This window comes from Centrocercus urophasianus, unplaced genomic scaffold, assembly GCF_019232065.1.
Source record: "Centrocercus urophasianus isolate 14NV4802_14NV808 unplaced genomic scaffold, USGS_Curo_1.0 seq_20, whole genome shotgun sequence".
In the NCBI taxonomy this organism is placed as follows: Eukaryota; Metazoa; Chordata; class Aves; order Galliformes; family Phasianidae; genus Centrocercus; species Centrocercus urophasianus.
The window spans coordinates 13,118,625-13,138,836 of record NW_024884756.1 but is presented as its reverse complement, the minus strand read 5'-3'; the positions used below and the strand labels follow the sequence as shown (position 1 = coordinate 13,138,836).

General features: G+C 37.5%; 1 protein-coding gene across 1 annotated transcript in view; it reads right to left on the bottom strand.

Moving 5' to 3' along the window:
• The window catches only part of RAPH1 (Ras association (RalGDS/AF-6) and pleckstrin homology domains 1), an 81,217-nt gene that overhangs the window by 28,445 nt on the left and 32,560 nt on the right, over window positions 1-20,212 (bottom strand). Inside the window, 3 exon segments of the mRNA XM_042822084.1 lie at window positions 12,614-13,131; window positions 13,888-13,993; window positions 18,158-18,277. Coding sequence (XP_042678018.1) covers window positions 12,614-13,131; window positions 13,888-13,993; window positions 18,158-18,277 — 744 coding nt within the window.

The window sequence follows — 20,212 nt, the reverse complement described above, 5'->3', positions numbered from 1 at the left end:
CCACTACACTGCAAATTTCCTCCCTTGTGGCTGCATGTCTCAGCTGTTACTACCATGTTGATTGATTTTACCATGTAGAGAGAGACAAGTTCAAGCAATTCTTTCAAAGACTTTCTGGATGGACTTCTAATCACTGATCACAATCTCTGACAAGTTGCATCGCTTTTTCTTAATGAATTGTGCAGTAGAGTAAAACGAACATTACAGTGCACATTCACAACTCTTTCCTAGGGTTTAGTATAAGGAATATCTATTTAAAAGCAAATACCATTTCCCAGAAAATACTTATCCAACAGAGAAGCTTAAGGGAGATAATTTAACCTTTGTCCTATCACTGTTCCTTTTGGCTGTTCCCATCTTATATTGAAGAACAGCACCATATTTATCCAGTAATAAGTTTTTATTCTATTCTAATACTGCTCTGCTAGACTTGCAACAAAATATGAAAACAGATAACCACAGTAAAATTATTTGGCTGTTAAGAATAATGGTCCTTCATAAGAACAAGTATTGCCAATAAAATGCGTAGTCTGAGCTGGAGAGAAACATGTAGAGTCATGCACATGCATCTTTTGACAATGTCTTGACAAATTCCTTACTTCTATGTAACACATTTCTACAGTACTCCAGATAACCAAAAGTTAGAATGATTAGATGGAGTAAAGCAAACCAGCTGAGTTCTGAGATATTACATAGCTCGGCTAAACACGTGCATATCACTTCAAATGTTTGATCTACATAAACCCAGAGAAAAAAAAATTAGTTCATGCAGTAAGCAGACAGGCATTATAAACAAAGTTTCCTTTAAAAAAAAAAAATTAGAGGATGTTTCATTTTGGAACAACGTGCTATTCCTTTACAACTGCAATTGTAAAATATTTTGTCTATTTTAGAGGATGGATCAGATAAAATGCCAGAGGGGAACTGATGCTGCCTTTTAATACAGGCTTCCCAGGAATACTCCATTGTTCAGAGGTAGATAAATATTCTGTCCAAAGGAGGGCAACAAAGCTGGTGAGGGGTCTGGAACACAGGCCACATGAGGAGAGGCTGAAGGAGCTGGGAATATTCAGCCTGGAGAAGAGGAGGCTCAGGGGAGACCTCATTGCTCTCTGTAACTTCCTGAAGGGAGGTTGTAGTGAGCTGGGGGTCGGCCTCTTCTGTCGTGTCATCAGTGATAGGACCAGGGGGAATGGCTTCAAGCTACGGCAGGGGAGATTCAGGCTGAACATGAGGAAGTATTACTTTTCAGAAAGGGTGGTCAGGCACTGGAACGGACTGCCCAGGGAGGTGGTGGAGTCACCGACACCGGGGGTGTTCAAGGAAAGACTGGATGTTGTGTTGAGGGACATGGTTTAGTAGGAGCTATTGGGAATAGATGAACGGTTGGACTGGATGATCTTTTAGGTCCTTTCCAACCTTGGTGATCCTGTGATTCTGTTATAACGCCATAAGATAATATGACTACACTGAACCATGATGAGGATCTAAATGGCTCATCCCTCCTCCCTACTCCTAAAGTTCAAATTTAAATCAAAGTTCTGACAACATAAATGCCTAATTTCTATAAATAATCTACTTTTCCGTCCAAAGTACTTTCCCTGACAAACAAATAACACCAATAAAATCTAGGAAAACAAAGCCAAAACTTGAATTACTACTTGAGAGACCTTCTTGGTCATCCACTGTGAAACCCATCCAGTGTCCTTCCACCTGCTCCCACCGCAACATTGGGATCTCATGTCCTGGCACAAAGTTGTCTCTCTCCCAGCACAATTTAATAGTAACTCATATCTAGTTAAACCAGCTGGTGGCACTCTTGTGCCACTAATTTGAATTTAATTGATGACAGCTAAGAAACACAATAAGACTTTTTTTAAAAAGCCTACCTCTTTCACCAGGAACCAAACTTAAATAAGGAAAATACAGAATGCAGTGAGCAGTGTCTGATAAAAACCTCTATGCTCACAAAACTTTCTTAAAAAGGAAACTACCACAGTTTATGACTACATCGGTATATTGAATTCTTTAGACAATCAGCAGAAACAGCTAGAATACACTATTTTTAAAACAGAACTCAAGAATTGTTATTTTATTTTTTTTGCATATACACATACACACTTTTTTTTAAACGTTGTCCCAAAAAGAGTACAAAGAGGGGAAGGGAGAACCAAATTTTTTCTTTGCAAATTCTTTGAGATCGTGTTTTCGTGTGGGACATATAAGAACACACATTACAAAGTGATTAATATATAACTTAAAGATTTCATTTCATGCCTTCCTTTGCAATGGACTGCCAGGAACAACTATGCTTTCAAAGAAAAGAAAAAAACTTCTAAGTGTATTTCAAGTAGGCTCCTCTAATTAACTAGAAAACAGGTAATGATCACCTTCAGATTGAGAAAGTCTAACTTTAACAATGTACTTAGTGTGCTATCATGGTACCAGAGGATTCAAATGAAGTTATTAATGTGATTTTTTATATTACAGGCAAATTGATACAAATGCCAACAAACTGAAACTATACATAGATGTGACAGTAACTTACAGGAGTCATTTCAGCTTCCTCTTCTGAAGAGTTAATGGGATGCTTGGACTGATTAATGGAATGTCCCACAGAGAGAGAGTAAAAAAGCAGGAAAATGAGGAGGAAAAAATGCAAAAGGAAAAGAGGGGAAAAGAAAGGAGAAGAAAAGAAAGCCTTTATTCTCAGTCAGGAAAGGGAATAAAAAAGCGATGACAATTAATGAAATTAAAGGAAACCAAACTACATTTAAAAATTGCAGTGTCCCTTATGCCAATTTCTTACAAATGATCAATGACTTAAATCAGCCATGACTCAAAGACGAGATTCAGGTTTTTTCTCATCCTATTGGAAGGGAAAGAGATTGGATGCAAGGAAGAGTGGAAATCATCATTAACTTAAGATAAAACACTGCAGTAAAACATTTGTAGACACACACAAACAAACCCAGGTAGTCCTTGTCCAAGGAGAATGCTAAATAACAGCTGTGTGTTAAAATCTCTAAATAAAACAACACAACAGCCTGTCACTTCATATAACTTCATATACTTTCTGCATCAATTTCTTCATACTAGGAAGTAACATAAATATGCTTTAGTGACAATTAGTAGACATAACAAGAAAAAGTGGATACAGATTTACCTCTTCTTCAGCTGGACATACTGCTCTAGACCCAAGCACCCTCATACCATTATTTATTTAAAAAAGAAATGAAAGCATTTTTCTATTTCCCTAATTTTTTTTCTTAAGAGTAAAGGTTGCAGTGTCTTAGGATAGGATATATGTGTCTCCTAAAAATGAGTGCCTAAAGTGTCTAAAGATTTCCAGTGTGGCACTCAATGCTTACCCCTTTTTATCAAAGGTACAGATATTTATTTCAGGCACATTAATTTTGCTAACTTAGTTACCGAGTTAGGGATTGATAGATACAGAAATGAAAAGGAAGTTGCAGTTTATTCTTATCAAAACGCCAGAAAAAGAATACATATGCTTAGAATGATAGAATCATTAAGGCTGGAAAAGGTCACTAAGATCATCTGGTCTTACCATCACTTGGAAACTAATGTTGTACCATTAGAGAGCAGAATTGTCTGACATTTCCATACATACAACGTATTTTCAGCTCTTTAAACACATTTTGCCAAGCTATAACCAAGACAGAAATTTTCCATGATGGTTTACTATTAGAGGATGGTTACTATTAATTCCTTCAAAACAGAATTATGTTTAAGGCTTTAATACCTTTGTATGCCTGACCATGAAATGGATTGTTGTCAATGACATCCTCAAAGACCATTATTCTGCTGGTCCATGGGAAATTAACTGAATTTTTCTGAGCAGGAGCCTTCAGAATTAAAACTGTAATCTACAAAGCCTTACTGAAGCCTAGTCCATCACAATTAAAAACCTCAAGGCTGAATTCTTTCATATGGCACTGCCCAGTCTTTCAATTGAGCTGCAAACAACTAACCATGAACAAAAGATTGGCCAAGTTCAGGAATGCCTGGGCCACAGTTGGGAGAGTACCAAAAACTGCAGAATCTTACAACTGCAATGCCTGGCTGCTGCAGAGCATATTGGAGCCAGACACTGGAAGTGACAATCCAGAACTATTACTCTGCACTCCCAAGTGACCAGCCCTCCCGGAACTTGTGCAACTCCATCTCACAACAGGCAATTGGAATTTCCTAACTCCAAATGTTCAGTTTAGAAGCTGGTTTTTTTTGCTGTTGTTGCCTTGTTTTTGTTATTTTTTTTTCCTCTGAACTGTATCAGGAATAAAAAAAATGAAATAAAATCTAATCTACAGCACATATTGCTTAACTGTTATGGATCCTCATAACTTTACGTCAGTTCTGACTATTACAGCATAATCCTACTGAAATATGCTGCAATTTAAGAAACAAGTCTGCAGACATTCCACATCAAGAAACTGCTGAACTATGCGCAGGAGAAGCACCATTTGTTCATCTATGTGCCTCTCAAGAGAAAGAGCAGACATTGTAAAGGTTTCTTGTTGTACACAAACTCCTTGGGAAACACAGGAGGACAGAGAGAAAGGATTGTAAATGCTGGTAAACAGTTCAATTTTAGTTTCACTACCAGCGAAGAACTTTAAGGCAGAACTGCTTCAGGAGTCAATTCTAACCTTCCTCAACCATAGGCTCACGCACCTCTCATGTGGTCAACAGCAATTTTGACCACATCATCCAAGAGATCAGGGAACAACTTACGCAGAAGGATTATTTTTCAGGGAGACCACGAGCTGATACAAATCACTGGGCAGCTGCACAAACACTAGTGCCAACACAAGGTGGGGCAAGACTATCTAACTCAGCAACAGCACAAATCGAAATGAGCATAAACTGAACATGAAATCCCAAATAAAATATGTCTGCGGAAAAGAGGTTTCAAGCAGTGGAATTTTCCCAAAAGAAAAAACATAGGAGGGGAAAAAAAAAAAAAAAAAAAAGGTGAAATGTAGCTTCATGGAAAATAGTCGTCTGTCCTGTCCAAAAAGAGATGTTTCCTTAAACAGAACACTGAAAGGAAGGATAAAAGCCCACAAACTTTACTACAATTGACTGATGAAGGACTGCTTTAATTACAGGAAGAATTATGAAGACATCACCCCATGGATGATTTTACTTACAACACAAGAAAACAAGACAAAGCAGTTAAGAAACCCAAGGAATGTGTAGCTTTTTTGTTTGTTTGTTTGTTTTTGCACTATGCAGTAACATTTGCTTATCTTCCATGTTTGTTGACAACTAAACTATACCTCAGTTCTAAAAAAACTTATTATAGACATCAAGTCATCAAAAATTCCATCACTAGAAGACAATGGGTAGGCATAGCTGGGGAGATGTTCACCCTTTCAATTAGGAGGGTACAGGACATATGCAAAAATCTGAAAACAATTAAATGATAAGAACCCACTAATATGGATGCTCTAAAACCTAGAAGAACTTTTAAGAACATGAGATTAAGTAAAATGTTCAACATAAAGAAATGTAATCAAGGCTGTAAGTCTGGTTAATTAAAAACAAAATGTATGCAATTCTATTCACAGGCAGTCATCATTATACCGTTAGGGACTGAACACCAACCAGCATGCACAATACCGACGCAGATAGAAGATCACTTCTCAGCTGTTTCATCAGAACACAGTCTTACTCTGCGGGTTCAAACTCCTTTGCTAATATGACAAACCCTAGCTTTTGTCCTATATCATAACAGTATATGCAACTGAAGCAAACTGCATAAATTCCTTTCTCCTCTTAGATTTTAATGCCCCACAGTTGACTGCTGTGTTCTCAATTTTTGTCATCTGTTCCAAATTTGATTTTTGGCAATCTGAATTAAGGACAAACAAGTCATCTGTTGCATATTTCCTACAGATGTGATATTTCTGTTCCCTAGTCTAATTATAAGTTAAAAAAAAAAAAAAAAAAAAAGAATTTATCTTTGTTTCAAGTAGACTGGTATATCTACAAAAAAAATGTACAGTTTCAAAAGCTCCACTAAATCACAGCTTGTAGTTTCCAGTGAATGTACTGCTCTACAACAGAAATAGAGTACAACTCCTACCAGCGTTTTTGACAAAATTTGGTACCATCATAGTGCAAGCATGAGAATTTCCAAACCCAGGTCTATTGGCTTCTTCTGAGATGTATGTTGTCTACGTATACTTTGTCACTGATCAGGTTTTTCTTCCTCTTGTAGATTAATCAATTAAGAGTTCTAGCCTCTAATCAAGCATTTTCTCAGCTTGTCTGTACTAACGTTCTATTTTTTTCTTAGTAAACTCTGCCACAAAAACAAGGATCTCTCTAAAACACTATGGAATCTAAATGAAGTCAATGAGATCTATTAAAAAAAAAAAAAAAGTTTCTGAGGCAGTACCTGGTTTAAACTGCCTTCCACAACTGACAGAAGTCAGTGATGGTGATTCCTCTAAGCAATGCATGTGAAGACGAAAAAGGAGAAGCTAAAAGGATAACAAAGACCACTGGACTGCAGATAAGAAGAGCATCCCTTTAGCATTATTCATCAAAACAGCACACATACACCATCCTCCACAGAAGCTGGTAACTAGAAAGTGGAGAATGATGAAGTTTGAACTATGTGCCTTCATCTTAAGAAGTCACAAGAGCTGCACCTGAGAAACTATCAAGCATCTGATATCTTCAGAAGAAGATAAAGGAAGAAAGAATGAGAATATTAAAGGCAAATTTTTATTGATAAAGCACTACTTTTCTGGAGACAAACAAAGGGCTACCATGAAAGTTTCTGTGCAAATCAACAGGCAGCAGAGGCAGCTGATTTGGTAGTCCAAAGAAGACTCCAACACCACAGAACAACACAGAAGAACAATGTTTAGGTATAAACAATGCCTTTTGTTTTCAGTGTTGTGGTTTTAGCTACAGAGTTAATTTTCTTCACAAACGCTCATCTATGGTGCTGTGTTTTGCGTTGTTGATGGTGTTGAGAAAATGCTGTTTTTGCTGAGCAGAACTAAGGACTTCACAGCTTCTCATGCTGCCCTGACAGCAAGGAACTTGGAGTGCACAAAAAACTGGGAGGGGACAGAACTACAACAGCTGACCGACACTAACCAAAGGGATATCCCATACCACTTGGCACCATGCTCAGCAATAAAAGCTGGGGTACAGAATGAGGAAGAGAGGGACATTTGAAGTGACAGTGCTTGCCTTCCCAATAACTGCACACAGTGAGCTCTGTGACTGAACACCCACCAACTGATGGAAACTAGCAAATGAATTCCCTTTTTTGCCTTCACACATTGTTTTTGTTTTTACTTAGCAAACTGTCTTTAACTCAATCCATGAGTTCTTTCATTTTTACCTTTCTAATTTTCACCCCCATTCCACTCAGCGAGAATGGGCAGCAACTGAGTGGTCAGGAGCCGCCTGCCAGGGTTAAACCTGATGATGGTAAAAAAATAACCTATAACTGAAAGTTTTGTGCTGATAGCAACTTTGCTAGCCAGCTGCATCAAAGTGCACAAGTATACTATTCCTTTTCCTTTCCCTGTTCCTTCTGGGGAAGAAATTTTTAAGCTTAATCATCAGTGTCAGGGAAATTTGACTAGAAATCTCAGAAGGTAAATATATTCTTCCTCCTTTTACACTAACCAGCTTCCTGCTGCAATTTCATGAGTCTCCTCCTACATGGAAAACATTGCACAAGTTCTAAATTTGCAGCCTGATGAAATCATGAAATCAGCCTGATACGCCGATCACACAATCAAGACCTACCAATACAAAGATAATGCTTATATCCTTATTATTCTTTCACTTATTTTAATTTGACAAACAAAAAATCCAAACAATTTTAGCCACATTTCTGTGCAATACAACACTTTTAGTGATCACACAGAAAACATGGCCCACAATACTCTGTTATGGTTAGAAAAGCTTCTGTACTCCTTTGTGTGGAAACTAAAATAACCCATATGAGAATCAAGGCAAAATGGCTCTGAAACACAAACTTTGTTTTTCCTTATATCCATTCCAAACTTTCTACTTTATCCCACAGGAGTTTCTGGCCAATACAGATTATGGTCTTCTCCAACCTTGGTGATTCTGTGATTCTATATGGGAAATACTGTGATAGGTGGATGATTGGACTGGATGATCTTGGAGGTCTTTTCCAACCTTGATGATTCTATGATTTATATAAATGTACAATCAGCTAAATTATTATTACATCAAATTAGAAGTTATCTTTGTGTGCAAGTCAGGATCTCTAGTTATGCCAATTGGGTTACAAAGAACTATATCATGTTCGGAGGGAGGTTGTGAGGGATGCTGTACTGAGTCAGACCAGATGGCAGACTTCAAACTTATCTGTGATGCCTTCATTAAGCATATGCAGGACAGTAACAATGACTGATCATGAACAGGCTTTTTTTTTTTTTTTTTTTAAAATCATCAGACGTCTTGCTAGCTATACAAGCAGGATCAACACAGTTCTCTATTCTTTCCCCACTACTTCTTTCTCCTTTTTATCTACCACAGCTCACTGCAAAAAGAGAATTTCTGGTAGCAGGGGTACAGAAGGAATGGAGGGCAGAAACAATTAGTACTGGAAGGTGAAGGGGACAAGTTACTCATGCAGCCATCGCTTCCTCTTCCTTATTCTTGCTACTGCTACACTCATTCAGTTCTACATTCATGTAAAATATCTGATAAGCAGAAATTAACATTTAAAGTGGATGCCACTCATTATAGATTTACAAACATGGAAGATGAAAAGCAACCTACCAATTTAAAAAGAATACAGTTGGAGCATGGATTTGGGAAGTAGTTTTGTGGAAAACAATTTCAACTGAGTAAAAACTGCAGGGGACAGAGCATTGAGAAGGTGGAAGCAACTTTTCTCACTCAGCAATGCTGAGTGATAAGTGCACAAGTGCAGACAGACAACACTTAGTACCACCAACAAAAAATCTTGAGACTACAGAAGAAGTCTTCGAAGTCATTAACATTCACAGTATCCAAATAGGTAACATTAAGAATCATTAAGAAAGGAAAAAACAAATAATTACGGCCACAAATAAAACTGATTTTAGGCAATTCAGGGAATTTCAGTCAACTCCCCTGGAAGCAGCACACACAAATTCAGGACATTGTGAACCAACAAGGAAGGTCCTGGTGAACAGGATCATTGAGAGTCACTATTTGTCACGATGCTTCTGCATTTTCCATAACATGAAGTCCATACATGACAGACTGCCAGGACAAGTAAGAACGCAAGTGCCATTCCTACTGCTCAGTCAAGAAGATTTGAAGAATCCATTACCACGAACAGATGTACTCCCTCTAGCTCTTTGCCTACACACTCCCCCTCCCCACCCCCAACAAGTATCTGCACACATCAGCAATCCTCCCTCATTCCCTCTCATTTTTGGTGGCTATAGAACTGCAGATCTTTACATAATATCTATCACTATCATCGGTCAGAAAGGGTGCCAGACTATCCATGACTTTAGTCATGCCAGTGCATGGTCGTTCCTTCACAGCATTTCCCTACATTTCCAGGCCAAGTGGCTCAAACACATTGCAGAACTATTTTCCAAGATAGAACACTGAAGTTAGTAACTACAAAGCTTAACTTTCTTTTTCAGGCAAGCACTTCCTCCTGTCAGAAGTCCTCTATTTTACTTATGTTATTCCCTTCCTCTAGTGATTCCTATAAAACTAAGTTGTGGAAGACACTTTCTATTATTATTATTTTTAAATTATTATTATTTATTTTTAAGTCCTTACACTGCCTGGAGAGAACAGAGTGGATCAGTCAAAAGGGTAGAGCTGCCAAGTCACTGACTCTTTGACAAGAACCATAGCAGCAAAGAATTGTAAAGGTCAGCTCAAGACCAGAAAGGCCACAAGGAAGACAGGCAAAAAGAAAAGAGCAAACTTAAAGTATTTGGTGGGAATAACAAATTAAAAATGCATCTGCTAAAGCCATGAAGTATAGCTTCTCCCAGTTTCTCCGTAATAATAATAATAATAATAATAATAATAATAATAATAATAACCAAGTGGTTTTAGTGTTATGCTGGTTTTCTTTTCCCCCACATTGGCAGCAGGTCCTCTCCCAAAGCTACTCCCTCGGGTTGAATGATGTCCTCCACTAGAAACAGTACAACCGAATCAACTATGTGGGCGAGAGGACAGAATTCAGTCTTACAAGGGAAGAATGTTTCAGTTCACAACCTAAACATGAAGATTAATAGAGTCCTAAGCAATAGTTTTCAGCTCTTTTGTTCAATAAATGAACAAAAGAAAAAACTCCCTTGTTGATGCCCAGTGATTCTACCAACCCAGTGATTCTACAAACCCAAATCCTTGGGTTTCTGGCCCACTTTTAACACTACTTTGACTGAAAAACCACCACCACTGAATCTGCCAAAACTCCAAACAAATTTCATTTAGCCAGATCACCAGCACTGAGACAAGAAAAACACCCTCATACTAGAAGTCCCATCAAGTAAGAGATTTTATATTGAGTAGTTAAATATAAATTCTAAAGCTTGTTGTAAAATCTCTCAGAGATAAATACTTTCCTCAGATTACTGAAATTAAGATGACAGCTCAGACAGTGTGGAACAAAGCAACACTGTTGATCACTAGAAAGGTTTTCGCTCTCAAGTAGAGAGCAGAATTTGGCTCTCAAATTAACACCACTTTCTGGTTACCTCCCTTGAAGGAGTCATTCTTAGCGGCTTATCTGAGCAAAGAAACAATTGCCACATTCTTCCGAGAAGCAATCACCGAGTTTACAAAGACAGCTCTCAAATGCCTCTAAAGCTTGTGGGGGGGTGGAGGGAGGGGGAAGTGTTGAGCCTCTAAGTCAATGACTAAAAGAGTTCAGAAAGCAACTGAGAAACCAACTGCAACACTTGAAGCAATATGGATTAGCTTCCTGTGAAGACAAACTTCTGGAACCGTGCCTATTGATTCAACAACATCCAGTCACACAGGCGGAGCAAGTGGTTTGCTGATCGTTCATTCCATGCAAAGAATTGAAAAATGGGAGACTGGAAGGGTAACCTTATTGATGCCTCAGCATATCACTTCTTAAAAAAGAGAGGCTGATATCTAGACTGATACCTGCAAAAAATCAACTACCAAGAACAGCTTAAATTTTTAATAAGTGAAATAAAGATTTTTTTATACCATGCAACTCACTGAAGAGAGGAACTCAAGAAATAGAAAAGTCATTTTAGCTCAAGGAGAGTGCATTATCATATGAAGTTAATCATTAAAAGAGATATCTCCATGACTGTCAGCATGACTGTCAGGAATCCAAAAGAAAAGTAAGCCTTGTATCACAGAAACAAGATGACTGACAAATGAAAACCAATACAATCAGACTGTCACAAGCTGGGCTCTAATCTACAGCAATATTGAAAAGGTTTGCATTTCAACTTTCGAAAGAGAAAAGAACACATTTCTATCTACCTCTGTTTTTCTACGCTCAATACAAATCCAAAAATAATAGAAAATACTGATAATCAGCTTTTTCTGTAAGAAGCTGTAACACATTTCTCACCATTTCAAATAAAAATTTGAAGTATCACCTTGATGAGTTATCATGAAACTGATAAGTCTGCATCACTCACTCTTTGCATCAGCTGAAATTTTGGTGCAGATGTATAAAGACGTGGTTTAAGCGCAATTCATTCAAATTAGTGTTTATTATTGATTTGGTGAACTTAGCTTATTCCACTTGTCTTTTTGTAGAGAGAAAACTGAAAGTGAACATTTGTTTTAGTACAGCTGTCTTTTGACTAATAAGTCAGGTTTTTGTTTCTCCTTAAATTCTGAAATTCAATGGAAAATGTTCCATTTCTCATGTAACACACCAGCACTTCTCAAACATTTCTCAAACTTACTCTGCTTTTACTGAGGAAAAAAAAATTGCTGTCTGATTATTATTAACCAATGCACACAAACAAACCTCAAATTTGGTACTGCTCTACCATGAACCAATTGGTTTTCTGTGTTGGGCATTGTTTGGAAGAGTCCTCCTTGCCACACATTTAAGAGGAATATTAAGAAGTGGTGAACTGTTGTTACAGCTCCATTCACAGTATGCGTCACACATGCAGTAGTCTGAAAGCATACAGTAACACAACTGTAGTAATGTCCTTCAACTTTTCATTCCCTTTTTCAAAGCTGTATACTTCTTAGATTTAAATTTAAAAGCAGCATATAGGATTTACTTAAAAGAAAAACATTACATATAAAACATTAAAACACATGAGTTGATATGGAAGATGAAAAGATGAGGAAAGTTCTTGGAAAAAAAATAAAAAGAACTACAACAACACCTTTTACATTAAGATTCCTTGCAGATAGACAAAAGCTAAAAAAAAAAAAAAAAAAAAAGCCACAGTGTGTAGCCCATGTGCAAGCAATCCTGATCTGTAATCAGTTTTGTTGTATGGAACATGTTTAGCAGGGAGTATCAGCCTAAAAGAAAGGGGGGAGAAAAAGAAGAAAAAAAATACTTGAAGAAAAAACACCAAAAGAATTATTAAATTAATGACATTACCTCGGTGATTGGTTGCCCTTGTGATGTTAAGTCCAGTTCTTGAGGTCTTGTCACCTTATCGATATCCAAAGAGTCCATGCTGGAAGCTGCAGAAGTTATGCTGGAACGGGAGGAGTTACTGATTGAGCGCACCTCAGCATCACTCACTGTGCCAGCAGATGCTGTCCTCCTGTGCTGGGCATTAACTACTGGTTTGGCATCTTCTGCTACAGACTGCTGGGCTGCCTCATCCATGCTCAAAGAAGCTTTCTCTAATTGTGCAGTGATGTCATCCAAAGAAACGTTGGCATGTGATGGTTTAGTAACCTTACCAGATGAAGAGGATAATCCTTTCATACTGCCATGCTTAGTAGAAGGACGGCTACTAGGTGGTTTCTGAACTTTGGATTCTGTGGCAAGGCGTTTCACTGCAGTATTATTTGCTGAATGAGACCCAATGCTGCTGAGTTCCTGCTCTATGGAGCAGAGATCAGCCATGAGTGCATCTAGATCCACAGTCTCCCCCTGATTAAGAGCTTCTGCAATGAAGAAGAGTTTTTAGTATGAGCAGGGTTGCTTTATTTCTCTAAGCAACTCTTCATTTTATGTTACTGAATTCAATAGCTGAAAGACAAGAGCCAAGGAAGCTGTATTTTCCCACCTATATTGCAAAACCTGTCCTCACTGATAAACACTAAGTTTATTTGCACTAGTACTCTTGACTGATCTAAAAGAAAAAAATATATATATAGGGTAAATATACTTTCTGATAGGAGAAACTCATGATTTTTTAGTTACATTTGAAAGGTTGAAACTGCTCTGCTGTAAACAGAATTTAAAAATGTATACATCATGCTTCAGCTTCTCAATGAAATGAGTATTGCTAGGCAAATGTGACATTACTTTAAAAACAAAAACAAAAAACCAACCCACGACACTAAAAAAATACTATACACACACTTAAACTCTAAATTACAAGCTTCCTGTATTACAACTTATTACAATACATATTAATTCCTTTTTTCACGAGGCCAGATCCCAGTACAAGTTTTCTTTATAAATATCGGACTACAACTCTTAGATACCAGGTGCTATAAAAGACAAGGTTGGAGAACATTCAAAGTTCTCTGCCATAAGAAAGCAAGGCTGTTATCAAACACATTCTCACTTCTAGCTACAGTGTATTTTAACATTCTTTGAAACCATTTCAGAATGTTCTCATTTATGGTTAAACAACTTTTTTTTTTTTTTTTTTTCCTAAAATAATACTTTGGAAGGTAAATAAGTCAACGAACCATTCAAATTGTACATGGAGAAACGATATGAGAAGTTGGCAAGGTTGGTTTCTTGATGGAGAGGTGATCTCTTCACTGGTGCCACAGGCTTGTCTGAATCCAAACTCTGAAAAAGATAAGAAAAGGTGGAGAATATAATTTGACAAAGAAATCCTCAAGGTTGATGAAAATAAATTTTCTCTATAACCAATTTGATATGCTCCTGGCATATCAAAAGCATGATTGTTTGTTTTTTTTTTCCAGGATTTTGACTAAAAAACATGTCACTACATCACAAAGACTTAGCTGCAGAAAAGATATTAATCTTTCTTGGTACTGATTTAAAAGGGAACAAATTCTGAATGCATGTTTCAGCTGTGTTTCAAAATGAGCTAATACGTAACACAGCTGATTTATCCGTAACAACTACTCTGCAGAGAGTAGTGCAGGAGTTAAACACATGCAAACTGTGACACCCTAAGAAATGCGTCCTTTGATTATGAGCATATCTGTGGTATAAGCACAGAAAAGCGCTCAATGGAGAACTCCTTTTTTATAAAAAAGATTTTTAATTACTAAATTTAGGTATTTTTCTCATAAGTCTTTTCTGTGAAAAACATGGAGTTGTGAAAGTGACCCCCTCCCAAATATGATAGTGTTTTTAAAAAAATATATATGCAAAAACAAAAAAACAACAAACAAAAAACCAACCAACCAAACAAAAAAAAACCAACAAAACATCTAGTAAGGGATTAAAAAAAAAAACAAACAAACCACAAAACATGAAATCAAAAGACCATTAACGGACATAGAACTTTGCAGTTAATCAGCAGCAGTAAGAAGCAAGCAGTAGGGCACTATGATCCAATGGATAAAACCAAAAGTTGCATGACACCTGCAGAGTGAGAAGTGCTATGTGGTGATTCTAGCTCCTGGCGTTGCTTGACAGGCCTGCAGAGGGTGTGAATAAAAGCAACACTTCTAATAATAAAGCTTTCCCAAATACACGTTTGTCTAAAAGAAGAGCATCTTCTAGCACAAAAAGTTTTAAGTTTTTTATCCACACTTTTTTTATTTTCTGTGTCCTTGCTTAAGGAAGGCAGTCATCAGTTAATGATCACAAGGCAGTGATCCAGAACTATTTTCTATTATGTGGAAAAAACAGCTCTAGTGGAGTTCATATATCATTCCATACAGAACTGTTGAAAAATATCAGATTAAAACCCTACAGGCAGCAAAGAAAACTTGAAACAAAGCAGGCACATTAGGGATCATTCCTTTCAACTGAGCCAAGAGATTGCCTGCAAAGCAAACATATTCTGGATAAAAACATCTAAAGTATGTTTTATTAAATTTAAGAACAATTATGTTAGTACACAGGGTTGTGGATGTCCCCTTCACGGGAGCATTCAAGGCCCAGCAAGATGGGGCTGTGAGCAACCTGGGCTAGAGGGAGGTATCCCTGCCTATAGCAGGGCATTGGAACTAGATGATCTTAAAGGCTCCTTCCAACCCAAACCATTGTATGATTCTATCCTTTGAAATAACTCGGATATACTCTTACTATGTAGATCACTCCAAATATAATGCCTCCTATTTATTTCCATGAAAGTAAAGAGCACAATAACACTATTTGATCAAGTAAATTCTTGGCTACTGAACACTGTTTTTCAAAACAGTCACCACTCTTAGCTGTGCAAGTTTTTTTGTTGTTGTTGGTTTTTTTGTTGTTGTTGTTGGTTTTTGTTTTTTGTTTTTTTTTTTTTTTTTTTAAAACCAGCAACCAACAGAAACCTGCATGCTGTGCTTGTAAAAATCTCCTCAGCTGTCTGGAACATCACTTATTTTTCATGTCATTTACATCACTGCTGAAATGCAGCCCCCACTGCCTCACTGCGCACACATCCACTGCTTGGTCTCCATAAACATTCAGCAAAAATGGACAAATGTCTATGGATGCCACTTTTTCCTGCATGGAAGAGTTCAACAACACACCTTTGTTTCATACGCACTTCCATGTCAGACACCATTTTGTAAGGCTGCCATCTGCTACACAACAACAAAATGTAACTGAATACTGGTGGGAAGGTTCAACCCGACCACCATACTACCAACATCCACCTCTGACATTGTGGACCAACATAATGAAATAGGAGGCATTAGTTTCGGAATAGCCCTTCTATTATTAGAGAACAATCTCCATAATTAATAATGCAAAATTTCATTTTTGGAAGCTGCTGAGAACTGAAACAGCACTAAAAGACTAGTTCTGGAAAATGAGAATACTTACTTCATTGAACAGGGTAACCAGACACCAATTGCTAATGCAGACACTGCCGACATGTGTTGAAAATTTCATGGTTGCATTTTATAATGCTTTTACTAGGCAAAGGGTTAAAAAGGGCAAAGTGAATTCAAATTATCTCAAAGGCATCTTAACAATTTCATATCTTTTAACAAAGAATTCCTGTCTGGAAAGGAATCTAGGTCTTACTTTCAATCTTCCCAAAACAAATACACAGAAGTAGAAAATTTGAAAAAGAAGTTACAAGTTCAAGGAACTTGGGGACAAAATTCTTCTCCCACTGTTTTCAGAGTGCTGCTGATAAACAGCAACAACTGCTAAAACTACACCAGAACGCTCTTTGGAGCTCATTAAATTTAATCACGCCCCTTTACTGGGTCTTCAGCTGAATCAAGACATAACTATTTACCAAACAAGCAATCTGAGACACAACAGACTGCATTAACTTGTTTATACAAAATATTATGAGGTTATTCAAAGTTCTGGGGGAAATGTCACTTCTCAGTAGTTACAAAAGACAGAAGTTCAACTGAATGGCTAAACTGTAGACTGTGTTGCATAGCAGTACATAAGTGAGAAACAGCTTTTAAGCATTCTGCATGGATTAGGATGCAAATTCAGGTATCAGCAGAAAGCCTGTATATTAAATGTACAGCTGCGAGCCCTAAGTAAGACACACATATTTGAAAGTTACTCATATTTGCTGAAGTGAAACCAAGAACAAAAATCTAATGCTAATTACCAATTGTGCTCCTACATGAAGATCCCCATTAGAGGCAATCTGAAGGCATAGGGTCTTTGAAAGGACTCTCACCATTAAAAATCTTTCACAGGGAGTTAAAGACAATAAGAATTATGATATTTAGACTTATTACAGGTTATCTTCTATTCATTTAGAAAGGTAGGATTCCTTATTGCCCCATTTTCCCGTATTTTAAAAGGCCATCTGCATTTAGAACTTGCAGATAGTCCTTTAAACCAAAGATAACATGCATGAGACTGAATCTGAAATGTTCTGTTGTATGATTAACTCCATTTTATGTCAGTCTTCTCATAAGATGAAGATTCTTCCTTTTCCCCCAGGCATACAGTAACGAAGTGATGAGAGAAGCCTCTTCCCATCTAGCTTATTGAAACTTGGAGCATCACATCATTACTTAAAATCTATACAAAGAATGAGAAAATGAATTATACTGTTCAGGAGAGCCAGCACACATGGCTGGAAAAAACAAAGCAGGAGATCACAGAGAAATGGACTTTTGTCTTGGAACTCTGTCATACCGTGCAAAAAGTAAGATTTGCTTGAGAAGAAAACAAAAAGCACTAAAAAAAAATGCCAAAAGGTGTCCTGTTAGCTGCCACTCTGATGCTGGAAAAGCACTCTGGAATAATGGTCCTCTAGGGTGTATCAGGTGACCTTAGCACATCATCATTGACATCATTCACACTTTCTTGTTCCTTACTGCTGTTCAGGTGCAACAAATAGATTCAATTACATTGCCACTAGACAATGCCCAACTGTGTGTTTGGAGATACAGCCTAGCATTAGCCAGCTGAAGTCTGTGTTTCTCTATGTACATGAGGACAAAAGATCAATTCCATAGTTTTCCAAATGGATTGTACCCTTCGGGAGTGGTATAACTATCAGGTTGTGAAAAACAAATTTAACAACTTGGAAATGGGGAAAATAAGTTAATTCAGTACTCTTTTAAGAACACTGAGTTGGTCATATGCTACATCTAGTCTTGCTCCAAGTGGTAGTGCTAATGAACTGAGAAGAGAGGCATCTTCTATCCACACACAACAAAACAGCTAAGGATATATACTTGACCCTGACAAAGCACCACAGCTAAAAGTCTTAATTCATACTCACCTGAAGTGTTCAAAAAGATCCTCGTTAAGGTTAAAGTAGTTAGCTTTCAAATGAAAATAAACATGTGATAATTATTTATAATTATTCTATGACATGACTGAAACCTCCCCAACCTGTGTGAGTTTGTCCAGTTCTCCTAGCCAGGCCCCAAACATCTTGTCCAGATCCTGATCTTCCTTATCACTGTCTTCTTCTGCACCATGGTCAAGCTCTTCATCTGATAATTGCTCCATCTGAAAAAAAGAAAAAAAAAGAGTAATACTCAAACTGTATCTGTGTCCAAGAAAGCTAGTGTCAGCTGCTATACTCCTGAAAAAAACATTCTGAAGTCAAGGCATGTTTGCCCATAAGCTCTACAGAAATTTCACATTCACTCTAAGTTGATGATAGTGCTCACTTCTGAAAAGTAAGCATGAAAGTTGCAATAGATAACTAGCCATTCTTACATTCCACTTCATGTCAGATAATGGAAAAAAAAAAAAAAAAAAAAAAAGATGAAGAACAAAGTCCAGAATACTTAATACAACAGCTAACCTTATAGAATGCCTCCAGGGACAGGGCATCCACAACCTCCCTGGACAGCCTGTTTCAGTGTGTCATCACCCCCTGAGTGAAAGAATTCCTCCTAATATCTAACCTAAATCTCCCATCTCAGTTAAAAACCATTCCCCCTTGTCCTATCACTATCAATCCCTGTAAACAATCGTTCCTTCTCCAGTTTGCATACTCCCTTTAAGTACTGGAAGGCCACAGTGAGGCCTCCCTGGAGCCTTTTTTCTCCAAGAATTCTCTTCAACTTTGCACATGTATTCATTGCCAGCTATTATCAGCAAAGTCTACAGACTTTATATTAAAAAAATTTGACTCTGTTCCGAAGAATTCAGCTGACCTACAGGAAGTGCAATCCCACTACGCAACAAATAGCTGACTTTACACATCTGTAAACAGAAATGCTTAAGCAAGCTACAGAGAATATGAGCAATCAAGTTGTTTAAATCTTGGACACTCTCCAGATCACTTCAGTGATAGTGCACAATTTCCATCCGACCAAGAAACCCCTCACCTATTAACAAATGGTCACCATTACAGCCAGCTGACTCTCCTTTATTTAACAAGGCTGAGTGACCAAAGTAGACTTAACATTCTCCAAAATTTGTTAAAAAAGCCTCTCTACCCCAAACACATCCTCCAAGCCCCTTCTACTGGGTTAAGACACACACACCTTGCTTGGTATATCCACACTTTTAAACCCGGGATTTGTTCATTACAAGAATTTAGAGATACTTTAACATACTCTGAGAGAAAATGATACAGGTAGCAATTCAGGAGTGATTAGGCAAAAAAAAAAAATAAAATAAAAAAGAGTAAACGCTTGCAATATTATATAGAACACTCAAAGAGATGTGAGCAGACCAGTCAAAGAAAAACCCCAACAAACCATAGATTGCAGTGTCCCTTGATATGGTCAACCCATGGACAGCATGGAAATTTGCTATACAGGCTTTCAAATGCACCACTTTAAATTTTGTAAACTTCAAAGCAACGTTTTAAGTGCTAGTCCTCAGGAAGCCAAATGTTGATCTGAAAGACATCACTGCACTGCAGAGTTGAACTGATGACAGAGATTACCAAAGACTACAAAAGTGTTCTCTGTTTAATCAGCTTTAGACTATTTATAGCAGTAGTTCATGCAAAAAAAGACCTCCATGATTTAAAACAATCTTTACTTCTATTCCTGTATTATTTATATTTCACTTCACCTTAGTAATCAGGCAACAGAAGACCAGAGGCAACCTACTACTCTGAGGGCAGGAGAAGACAGAGCCTTCCACATGTACAAGATACTGCCATCCAGGTGCTCTAGATAAAGCAGCTTCAAACTCCTACTGAAATTTTACTTTTGTGGGAGAAAAGAATGCAGGACCTTATCTTAAAGGGGCAATAATATAGACAGGCTTGAGCAGTGGACCCAGGAGAATCACAGAGTTGTATGGGTTGGAGGGGACCTCTAGAGATCATCGAGTCCAAGCCCCTAATTCATGTAACAATTGTGTTTCACAAGGAAGAGAAAAAAATGCTGCCTTCATCAGCATGACATTTTTTTTTTTCTGTGTTAGGGAGTGTTGCAGCTCAAAGAAAGTAGAACTGTCAATACATCAGACTTGCTC